We start from the raw sequence: 12,450 nt of genomic DNA, 5'->3' as shown, positions 1-12,450 counted from the left end.
AAATTAAATTTATTTTTAATTTGCCTTTATAACAAAAACCAAAATTTCTTATTATAATTTTCATTCTTAAAAAAATTCAACCCTCCCAAAATATATATTCTCTCTTTCTGCACCATGAAAATGACAATATTACAAATGCTATTTTGACATCAATATTTTTAAATAATTAAATATAATTTTTTTGTTTTATTAATTAAAAATTTTAAATATATAAATAATTAATAACAAACTATTTTTATAAGATGTCAAGAATATGTGGTGTTTGAATAATATTTTTTTATAAATATCTATATGTACCGAAAGTAATATTGACAGATATATTGATATAATATTTAAATTAAATATATATATAAATATTACCATTAATTTAAATGTATGTAAATACGTAAAGTTATATGTTTTTTGTTGGTTAAAATATGTAAATACATTTTTATATTTGTGAAACTGAATATATCTAAGTCATCAAAAAAGAAAAAAAGAATATATTAAAATAAATAAATATTCATAATTTTTGTGTGTAAAGTTAATATTTTTGGAAAGAGAGAGCCTACATTCAAAAAGTCCAAAAATAAAAAAACCATACAAAGTCTAATATTATCTTTAATAATTAATTAACATAAATATAATTAACCTATTTAATTAATACATTATTTACATGTTACATAAGACAAAATACACTACATTTTACTTATAACATGTCAAATCTTGTCTCTTGATTTACTCTTTTTCTAAACACTTGTTACACTACCCTTTTGACAATACAAACATACACATGTGGAAGAATCTTTCTTTCTATGTCATAGAATTCACCATCAAATAATAAATAAATCAACACAATATCCTATTAAGAAAGAGAATGAGTTAAATTTTTTCTTTAGTTAACAGTGAGATTACTTAATCCAAAAGTCTAAGTGACATCTCTTGAGAAGGATAGAACTCAATTCAAACACCAATGGCTATTATCCTCTTCAAGGATCACATTGCCAAATTTAAATAATAGAAATGAGTATATAGAATCTCAAACAAGTGGCTCTAAATACTCAAAAGTTTGAAACACTTGTTAAATATACTCTAACGTCTTAAGAGCATGCACGATTTTCTCCTCATATATGAGTAAGCAACAAATCCATCCTAAATCGAAATAGCCCCTTTTCCATTTGGCTTCAGCTTACTTACATGTTACAATGCATAAAAATAAAGAAAGAAAGAAAATAAAAGCGGAAAATTGAAAGCATTAATCCGAAGGGAACATTACTACTTAAAAAGAGTTGCTTTCAATATTTGACACACACAGTTTTGATTTTTTGTTTTTTTAATCAAACAGCATCCCCTTCAGCACAGTTAACAAAGATAATTAAAAACAACTCTGAAGCCATGGGAGGGAAAATATGAAGCTTTTTTTGGGAGGTTGGGGAGGGGGACATTCCCCTAATATGATCTTGAATTCAGAATGATCCACAAAAGGCATGACACACTATATATTGCATACTGCGAATGCAATATGATCCCGACATCTATATGCGACCTTGGACGCTAAAAGTAGGTGCCTTCTGGTGGCTGGACAAGCTTCCGGTTATGAGGGGCGGCCATTTCCTTCTTCAGCTGGGTAAGTATGTCCTCCATAGTGTACTCTCTTTGCCAGTTTGCGAGAAGGCCGAATTTCTTTGGTTCAACCTGTTTTCATTCACAAGTCTATAAATCTTGCTACAAAGAAAATTTGCCATCAAGTTCGTTAAATCAGAAAACCATGTATAAACCGTAAGTGATAAGGGATGGGGATGAGGCAACCCTGCACTTTCTCATCACCGGGAAGGAGGAATATATTTCGATATTCCTCTCATTAGTTAGAACTATATGCTATCATTCATCTCAAAGTTATCGAAAGAGAATTCAAGTGGAAAACGTCGTAGTAAGCATAGTTTATGTATCAGAAAACATCATGCTCTAAACAAGAAATATTTAAAAGCTGAAAGCATGTATGGAATTATAAATGATACCACTCCAGTTTCATGATTAACACAAGTCATGTTGATCCTTGAATGAAACCGAACACTTGGGGGCTTTTCTGGGTAGTCTTTGTCACAGAACAGCTTCAACTGATAAATTCTTCCCTCATGAACAGTCTAACGGAGAAAAAAAAATTGAAAAATTACACAATTATTTCAAGTAAATTACAGAGAAAAAGATGTACTTAGATTAAACTTTGAAATTTATAGATAGATAAATAGTTTATACTCTAGAATTCTCTACAACTGGAGCAAATACGCTACATTAATCAAGCAATAGCAACGATCCAACACCCCAACAGAAGGTCATATATATATATATATATATGATACACTATCTCACTCTATTATCAAGATTAAGAAGAAAGAATCAATAACACTACCAATTATAAGTTAGCAGTCATCAACATCATCATGCATACTTAAGTTTAAGAAAGATAGACAGTGTAGCTGAATCTTGCACAAACACATGATCCGTTGCTAAGAGCTGCGAGTAAGGTCTCAAATTTTAGAAGGTCTAACTTCCACACTTTAATTGATTCTAGCATTGAGGATTAAGCTAATTGCTTCATGTTAATTCAATAGTTTAAACAAAATAAGCTGAAATGCACACACATACAAAAGGTAAAATTGAAGTATTGCGGCAACATAGCTATTTACATTGTGGGGGCCGATGATGGTTCCAGTCCAAGAGCGCATGTAAATGTCATCTCCATCATCCATTCCATAGCTAACTGTGCCATCTCCAATACCTTTTTCTCCGCGTTCAAGTTCCTCCAGCAATCTGAAGTTCCTAGGAACTGCGACCGAGAGTGAACAACACACACTTAACAACTCACACTACCAATCTTAAATTGAGCTGAAAAATTAGCATCTTCTAATATCAAAGAGAAATAATTTACATTGCCACACAGTGATTCACAATAACATTTCAATAATGCATACTTATACACAAACCTATTTATTTAAACCCAAAAGAAGTGTAACATATTTAATTGAACCTCAAAATCATCACAAACATGTTTTATGAACAATCTCAGTAATTGAAATGGCAGAATTAACTCATGCAACAATGCATTTATCACTCAATCAAGGTATTATTAATGACCAACCATCATTTCAAGTTTTCAAGTTCTCAACCCCACGAATAAAAATTCAAATTACAAACGAAATGCACAAAATCAAACAAAAGGCTAATCTATTAATACATCAATCAAAGTAAACCCACAAAAAAATATCAACAAATAAAAGCCCCAGCTGAGAAAACTGAAATCACGATCCAAAATTCCACCGGCATAAAACGAAACAAGAAAACATACATATTATATTTATTAATTATTGTTTTTAACGAGAAAAAAATAACGCATCGAATGTTCTAGGTCAACGGCACACAAACATGAGCAAAATCTAGAAACTCGAAGAAACAAAAAAATCAACAAAGAAAAAGAAAAAATAAAGAAAACGAGAGAGATATTATAAAGGAAAAGGTACGGTTGAGGTGTATAATAAGGGTTTCTCACCCACGACACTGGATCCTGCTGAGCCAAGCGTCATGGATATAGCAGAAAGAGGGGTTTTGGCGATGTGGATGTTGCGGATCTGATGAAAGAGAATCGAAGTTTGGTGAGGGAAGACGCAGAGAGAGGCGAAGGAGAGAATCTGGGGTGCGGTGAAATTGGGAATTGGGAAGAGAAGAAAAGAAAGAATAGGGTGTGTGTGTGTGCGCGACTGACGAATAAGGGAACAAAGGAAAAAGGAGGAAAAAAATGTGAGACTAGAGGGTAATGTAGTAATATTATGGATTTTGTCTACTTAATGATGAGAAATGGAAAATTGAAGAGAGAGAGAATAAGAGAAAAACAAAAACAAAAAAAAAACAAAAAAGAATGCGTCTTATTTTTTATTTCAAGATTTATTATTGGCCAATAAATCATTTATCTACAAAAATTAAAATTCAAACACTTATTTAAATAAAAACTGATTATTTAATCAATTTTTTTTGTTTTTTACGATATCCTCCAACCCAGTAGGTCAAGGACTAATACGCTATGGTATTGAGCTTCATTTCAGAATTTATTACTGACCAATAAATTACTGCATGCACAAAGCAAAATTCAAACTTCTAACACTTATTTAGCTAACTACTAAACCAACCCAACTTAATTATCATTTAACCAACTTAACTCGCATAATTTCTTCCTATTGGACCAAAGGGCCCATTTGCTTCTAATAAGCTCGCTTGTTTTATAATTTTTAAAAATAATATTTTTTTTAATTTAATTTTAATATATTATTATTATAAAATAATTTTATGTTTACATCTAATTATATAATGTCATATTAATAAAAATAATTATTTTTTACATAATAATTATTTAAAAAAATTAATGTAATTATACACCGTGTAAAACGTTTTATATTTTGGTACATTAAAATTAAACGATATTTTTTAATGATATTTTCAAAAGTAATGTTACTAAAAGAAATAAGTAGATGCCGTAATAAAGATGTTTTATGTATATTAAACGACTTTAATTTTGATTTATTTATTGTATACAATCTTTTACATGATTATTTAATTAATTTTATTTTTTAGATAATTATTTAATCAATTCATGTATAGTAATTATTGTTATTAACGTGATATTTAATGTAGGTATATAATTATTTTATATTAAAGTTCAATTTACATAAAAGATAAGTATTATGTATTTGTGTGAATATTTATAATATTAGTTCACACATTGTTTTAAGTTAATAATCAATTATTAGAATGGTAAAAATATGCCTAATAAAATAATTAACTACGTATCAGACAAATAATTTATTGTATTTAAAATAGTATGATAAGTTGATAATACTTTTTTATAAGATATTAAATATATATTTTTGAGTAACAATAAATGTATAAATTGTTTTATTAATTAAGTCCAACTAAAATGGTTTAAGACTATTAAAAATTATTTTTTATTACTCTCACTCATTTACTCATTCAAATTTTATTATTTGCTTTAGTTAAATTTGATTGACAACAAATTATGCATATAGTATTTTTCTTTATATTTTTTATACTTAATAACTGATTGTTTTAGCTAAATTCTAAAATGGTTTATGAAATTTACAAATTATACTAGTTTGATTTTTTATTTGTCAATTACACTATTTACGTTTTTGATATTGTAAAAAATGTACTTAATTAGTCTCTCATCCTATTTTCGGCCATTTAATCTTGCCATCGACAGTGATATGGCACTGGCATGTCACGTTAGAGTATGTAACAGACAGTTGAATTGCCAGTTAAAACTATTTGATTCAATGTAGTTTCCCTATCTATTTTAACCCTAATTTTAGCAGCATTTCTCTATCATTTTTCTTATTCTCTTTGTTCACCAATATTCTTCTTTTTTGTTGTTTTTATTTAAAACTAAAAGTAGAATTATAATTGGAAGTGAGTTATAATTAAAAAAAAACTCTATGCTATTAACATTAAGAACTCTAAGTCAGACTTCATGTTTATGGGTGGCAAAATATTGTGGGTGCAATTGTTGTTTTGTGCTCCGATGGTTTGCAACAGATACTAACCAAAATAAACACTTCTTCAATTATCTCAATTACAATGTAAGTTTTTTTTCTTAAAAATGATTGTTAAGTGTTTGTATGTTCATAACTTCTAACCCTACTTCATACAAACTAGGGACAAAACATGGCGTGAGGTTTTTATCTGGAATGATGATGTAGAAGAAAAGCATAAAAAAATTATCTACTACATCTTTCTTTTTTGATGGTAATCAGTGGCTAAGAGAAGGGGATTTAAATCTTAGCTACCCTTTTTGCAGAACATTACTTTTGTCCTTGTACAGAAACTTCGGGAGATATTTTTACTTTTGTCTCATAAGAAGTTGAGAGACATTTTCATTTTGTCTCCTGAGTGCATGAAGCAGAAACGAAGCAGAGAAGAGAGAATCACACCAAGATGTATCCTGATTCAGCTGCTAAGTGCAATGCAGCCTACATCCAGTCTCCATCACAACAATGATGGAATTTCACTATCTTTTAACATAATTACATTCACCAATTCTCCCTAGGATCTACCCAATTCTATATAGGACACATACAGATTCTAATCCAACCAGAACTTGACTTTGACTCACTTTAGCTTTCAACTGCAAAGTACTCACCCAACTTGTAAGGGAACAAGTCCACATTCTAACCCAACCTAAACTTGACTAGGACTAAAACCTAACTTTCAACAACAAATTGCTAACCCAACTTGCAATGGAATCTTCCCATGATCATGACAACAAAATAGAAATACATACAAATAATTTTTGAGATAACTATGGCTTTTTTTTAACTCTTTGTTTTTTTTCACTCATTGACTTTTTCTTACAAAACCTCACATTTTGCCTTCTCCCAATGAAACATAGACAGACTAAATTGAGAAAAGGAAGTATTCAATGAAAGTCATGAAGGAGAAGAATAAACAGCTCAAAGAGCTATGGAAACCCAAACGTGTGCTCTCACTCCTTGCCTTCAAACCTTAGTCGTTCACCCTTAATAAGTTAATATAGAAGAGTAAAGCTTCCAAGGTTGAATCACGTTCAACCCTAGCACTGTCTTCTTCTCCAACATTAGAGTAGCGGCAGCTTCACTAGAGGAGAGAGAGAGATCGCCCGAATCTGTTGCATGCATCTCTCTCGTCCTTTTTCTTCCATCTTCTTCAATCTTGGCCATTGATCTTGACTTTGACCTTACGAATTGATTCTGAGCGTTGATAAGTGTCTGACCCAGGCTAGTTTCAAACTTTTTATTTTTGCTTCTTCCAGCTTGAGACTCAGAGGCTATCTTCGTCTTGGTGGAACAAAAACAAAAATAAACTTTTTACTAAGGAAGATCTGTTTTCTGGCCGAGGCTGATCCTTTTCTTTTCTTGGCAACAAAAATCTTGAAGTCTTTCTCCAAATCTTTTCTTCTGTAGCAAATATCTTTCATAGCCTTTCTTTTTCATAGGTTTTTCTGTGACTTCTTATTTCTTCTATCTTCTTCTTTGATAGATTGAAGTGTTTGAAAGCAAGAGAGAGGAGAGAGAAGAGAGAGAAAACTTTCAAATGAAGCATTAAATGGAATTAAATCGAATTGAATTTCCACTTCCATTACCCAAGAGATAAAATAACGTGTGAAGCTTTCAAAGCACATTAAACTCAATTGAATTTTAGCTTCCAGTTCCTAAGGCATAAAGTCACGTTTTAGACTTTTGGTTTCTGGAGAAAGCTTCCTTGTGATCACCGAATGGTTTATGAAGGCTTTGGGCCAATTTGAGCTTCTTTGTCTTTTAGCCACTTGAAGTGAACAATTATTATTGGACTAAACATGTTTAGTAACCAAACTGGACTTCTATCACTTTGGCCAACTTGTTTATTTTTATTTTCTACACATGTGGTTTGTTTTCTTTTTCTTGGTTCAGTTTCCCATTTTAGATAAAGACTTGAAGTTATAGAATGGGTTTGCTCAATGAATGATTAATGTGTGAGACATATTGTGTGCATGCATAGGTCATACAGAGTTTGGGCTGCATCTCAAATTTTTTGGTCCATTTTTGTTTAACTTATTTTGTTGCACACTAAACCAAACAAATTACACAAACAAATAACCCAATAATATTTAGTCATCATCTTAATCATAGTTTAGCTCTCTAAACTCACCATCATTTTCTCAAAGTACACAAAGCTCAGAATGCGAGCAAACTCCACTCCGTCAAATAGTTTCACCTTTCAAACCCTAAACAACATTTACAGAAGATTGCATATTGTTAAGTGTTTAATTTCTTAGGAAAAAGAAGATGAAGTGATCATAGATTTTGAGATTTTAAAATTTTAACTCGCAAAATTTGTCAAACAATGTTGTTCTAAAAGTATTTTAGTGCCATAATATGTACGACATTATTTTATGATATATAACGTGAGACTCATTTGTCATGTCATTGCCGCTAACAATATTAAATAGTCAAAAATAAAACGAAAGATCAACTAAATACATTTTTTACAATATCAAAAATATAAATAATACAATTAATAAATTAAAGACTAAATTAATATAATTTATAAATCTCAAAAACTACTTTAGAGTGGAACCTTTTTTTTTAATCTATCCATCATGTAACATGATTGTTATCTCATAAATGAAAACCAATCAACATAATAATACATATAGTCATCAATTTGAATAATAAATTATCCTTTTAATTAATTAAAACATAACATTTTTATTATTTTAATTAATATTTTAGTTGATATTATTACACTGCATAAATATATAAAAATATACAAAACTTAAAATTAGAACATTAATAAAAATAAAATAATAATAATAATAAATATAATTATAATTTTTATTACGTATAAATCACATTGCATTGATTTAAAAATAATTAAATCTTTACTTTCTTATTTTACAAACACATTTTTATTTTTACTTTTATTTTTAAACACACTTGACGAGTCCTAATTAGTAATTACATGCACACAGCACACAAAAAGGTAGCAAAGATTTTGAGGACCGACTAACGTAATTCATAATAATTTATTTATAATTAATTAAAAAGGTTGAAAGAAATAAGAAAGAGGGCAATGGCTACCAAAGCGGTAATTAGAAGGAAGGAGAGTTACGTAAACACCAAAATGTTGTTCATCTCTTTCTCTTCCTATAAAAATTCAATGACACTCTTAATTTCCCCAAAAAAAAAAAAACAAAAAACAAAATCGGAGATTCTTTTCAGCTAAACACCATGATCGTGCCTTCTCCGCCGTCACTACACGGCACCTCCTCCGCCGTCCCCGTCATCGTCACACGATCAGTGTGGTCATCGAATCTCGAATCGGAGTTCAAGTTGATCCGTTCCATCATCGGTTCCTTCCCTCTAATCTCAATGGACACAGAGTTCCCCGGCGTCGTAGTTCGCCGCCTCGCCGATTCCAACCTCCGCCGCCCCTCCGCCCACTACGCCGTCCTCAAATCCAACGTCGACAGTCTCCCAATCATACAGATTGGACTCGCTTTTTCGGACAACAAGGGAAACCTACCGAACCTCGGAACCTCAGAGAACTTCATTTGGGAATTCAACTTCAACGACTTCGACGTGGCGCGTGACCCTCACTCGCACGATTCAGTCGAGCTTCTCCGCCGCCAGGGCATCGATTTCGACCGTAATTTGAGATTCGGCATCGAGTCGAGGCGTTTCGCCGAGCTCATGATGTCGTCGGGGCTCGTCTGCAACGACGACGTTTCGTGGATAACGTTCCACAGCGCTTACGATTTCGGATACTTGGTTAAGATGCTGACGCAGAAGCAGTTGCCGGTGGAATTGGGGAAATTTTTGGGGCTGGTTAGGGTCTTCTTTGGGGATAGGGTTTTTGATGTGAAACACTTGATTAGGTTCTGTTCAAATCTGTATGGAGGATTGGACCGGGTTTGCAAGATGTTGAAGGTGGACCGGGTTGTTGGAAAGAGTCACCAAGCTGGTTCAGATAGCTTGCTGACCCTGCATGGTTTCCGGAGGATAAGAGAAGTTTACTTCGGTAAAGAAGATGATGCTGGTTTGGCTAAATATGCTGGGGTATTATATGGTTTGGAAGAGATTTTTTGATATTTTTCCGAGTTTTTCTTTTTAACTTTTTGTTTTAATAATTGTGTAGACTTTGCAAGTGGTTAGTCCTTAATAATGAAAATTTCCTTTAAATTATGCATGTATGTGTAGATGAGCTTCGATTTTACGTTTTGATTGTGTTTTTGTTAATAGTAGATTGATAGCATTGTTGTTGGAAGTGTGCATTTTAGAAGTAATGAATTTCAAGTAGAGTGGGATTTTAACGCTTAGTTGAGGAATGCTTTGGATTCTGATTTTTGCTTCTCAGGCAACCATGGATGATGTTGTTGAGGCCAATTTTGCTTCAAATGAAAGCAGAGGAAGAGTCACTGGTGGTTTGTAAGTCATACTTTACTCACATCTTCAAAGGGGGCAGATTTTCATCTATTCTTAGGGCTACCTATAAAACTTGTACATGATAATAGAGTAACAAAAAATGTTGAGCACATGAATGCAAGTAGTTCTGGCCTTACTTTATGCCTCAAAAATTGTACGTTCTGCATATACTCATTACTTAGTAGTTAGTATTATATACGATTGAATAGATATTTTCCAGAAATGTTTGTGCTAATGTATACTCAAGAATTCAGATAATGTTTTATTGAATCATATAGCTATTTCTGCCTCGGAAAATAAGATTGTGTCTCATGCAGATTCATTACTTAGTACTGTGCAGATTGATGTAGTTTTTATTAGAAAATATCAATTCATCTTTAATAGTAGTGTTTTCTTCCTCAGAAGAGACTAAAGGGATGCCCTATCCAAGTATGCATTGGCTCAGAAGCATTTTAGTTGAGTTGAAACCATCTGTTGACAACAACCTTCCCTCTTTTTATTTTGCTACTTTGATGATTTTTGAAATGCAAGAGCTGCTTAGTTGAAGAATATAGTATAGAATAGTAAATGCACATGCTTCTATGATTTTGGATGACTCCTAATTCTTTGGTTGAAAAAACTTAACTGAAGAGCTTAGCATGTATACCATGTTCAAATGTCCAATTCTAATATGTTTTGATTTTTGGATTACTATAGCTAAAATTTCATTGTCTATTCAACCTTCTATCCAGTGAGTGTTTCGTAGTCATAGAGTAGAGCTAGGATATTAGTGCAGGATTTCTCTGTAGATTTATAGAACAGAATTGAGTCATCCACAAAAAGGTGGCTAACTGCTAGACTTTTTCTATAAATTTGAATACCTTGTATCATCTTATTTTGCCCTGGGTAGTATGAAAAAAAATCTTCTCCACAAAAAAGAGAGAGGTATGGAGACAAGAGTTCTCCTTGATGGATTCCCCTTGTTGGCTTAAAGAAGTCATAAGGTTGTCTTTCCACAAGTACAGAGTAAAAAACAATAGTGACAAGTTCCCAAATCCAAAATATCCATCTAGCATCAAACCCCATTCTCTCCATTATAAACTATAGGAAACTTCACTCAACTCTGTCATTCGCTTTGCTCTTGTCCAATTTAATGGTCATCTCATATTCCAAACCAAATTTCTTAGTCTTTAAATAATGCATACATTCATGAGTCACAAGAATATTGTCAGAAATCAGTCTACCGTTCAGGAAAACACTTTGATTGAGGTTAATAAGATCATTCATAAAATGTTGCAATCTATGCACTAGATTCTTTGAAATAATCTTATAAAAAACCGAGGATAAACTAATTGGTCTGACCTGTGTCATGTCTTTGGCATCTGGAATCTTTGAAATCAAACATATTTGAGTATGTTAAAGCCCTTTAAGATTCTTCCTCCACCAAAGAAACTTCCCTGCTGCTCTAAAAGACATCATTGCATACTACATCCCAAGAGAAATAAAAAATTTTGCAGTGAACCCATCATCACCTATAGGCATGGCAAGGATGGTTTTGGAGGCTATTTTTCCCTGCAGGAGGCGGGGACCTGTATAAAAAACAGGGAGGGAGTGGGGATAGAGGTTCCCGTCCCGTGAGTACCTGTATAATACCATCGTAAGAAATGACTAAAATACCCTTGATTTATATATTAGTTTTACACTTTCAAAAATTCTAAACCGTCACTTCTCACCTCCCAGTTCATCAAGTTTGAAAACCTAAGGTAGTGTTTGGTGGAGAGACAGAGATTAAAAGACTGAGATTGAGAGACAGAGACTAAGAGACAGAGATAGAAATAAATTTCAGTATTCTGTTTGGTGCAAAGTGGAAGACGGAATTAGAACAAGAATGAAACTCTAATTTAATTTGTACAAAAGGTAAAATTGGAATTAATTAATTGAAATGAGAGTATTTTATGTATAAAGTGTTATTAAAGTTTCAGTCTCTGTCTCTAAAAATTTCAGTCCCCTGTGTCTTCACTTTTTGGAGGTATTGAAATACTGAAATTTTAGGGACAGAGATAGAAATTTTAGTACCAGGAGCCAACAAACATGATACTGAGTCTCAATCTTTCAGTCTCTGTCTCAATACTTCAAATCAAATGCTACCTAAGCGATTCTCTCAATCTCAACCTTCCCCAAATCAAACGCTACCTAAGCGATTCTCTCAATCTCAACCTTCCCCTCATTGCTGCGGCGCTGCCACCCTCCTCCACCTTCACCGCTGCGCTTCCCCTTCTTACTGCTTTCCCCTCTTGATCTCAAGGTCACTGTTCACCACAACAGTCGCATGCCTGAGAATCCTGCCCGAGGAGAATATTGCGTTGCACCGTCACGCGTCTCACCCAGCTGAGGAGGACGTCATCGTCATGCGCCTGACTGAGCCGAGGAGAATGTCGTCGTAACCACCCTTACCCAGTCCGAGGATAATCGTCGCGTCAGAGGCAGA

The 12,450-nt window shown here is 32.7% G+C and overlaps 2 protein-coding genes across 2 annotated transcripts; one reads left to right on the top strand and one right to left on the bottom strand.

Annotated features, from left to right (window-relative positions):
• Positions 1 to 1,132: 1,132 nt before the first annotated feature.
• On the bottom strand, positions 1,133 to 3,772 carry LOC107476173 (ubiquitin-conjugating enzyme E2 variant 1C). Its single transcript, XM_016095933.3, has 4 exons — positions 3,527 to 3,772; positions 2,667 to 2,806; positions 1,998 to 2,123; positions 1,133 to 1,674 (listed from the first exon to the last, which is right to left on the bottom strand). Exons 1-4 carry the CDS (start codon positions 3,558 to 3,560, stop codon positions 1,534 to 1,536), a joined length of 441 nt encoding a protein of 146 aa, XP_015951419.1. The 5' UTR covers positions 3,561 to 3,772; the 3' UTR covers positions 1,133 to 1,533.
• Positions 3,773 to 8,737: 4,965 nt separating this feature from the next.
• Positions 8,738 to 9,743, top strand: LOC107476172 (probable CCR4-associated factor 1 homolog 11). The gene has a single exon (XM_016095932.3). The coding sequence runs from the start codon at positions 8,790 to 8,792 to the stop codon at positions 9,645 to 9,647; it is 858 nt and encodes a 285-aa protein (XP_015951418.1). The 5' UTR covers positions 8,738 to 8,789; the 3' UTR covers positions 9,648 to 9,743.
• The last annotated feature ends 2,707 nt before the right edge of the window (positions 9,744 to 12,450 follow it).

Source organism: Arachis duranensis, chromosome 2 (assembly GCF_000817695.3).
Source record: "Arachis duranensis cultivar V14167 chromosome 2, aradu.V14167.gnm2.J7QH, whole genome shotgun sequence".
Classification (NCBI taxonomy): Eukaryota; Viridiplantae; Streptophyta; class Magnoliopsida; order Fabales; family Fabaceae; genus Arachis; species Arachis duranensis.
This window is presented reverse-complemented; position numbering and strand designations above follow the sequence as displayed.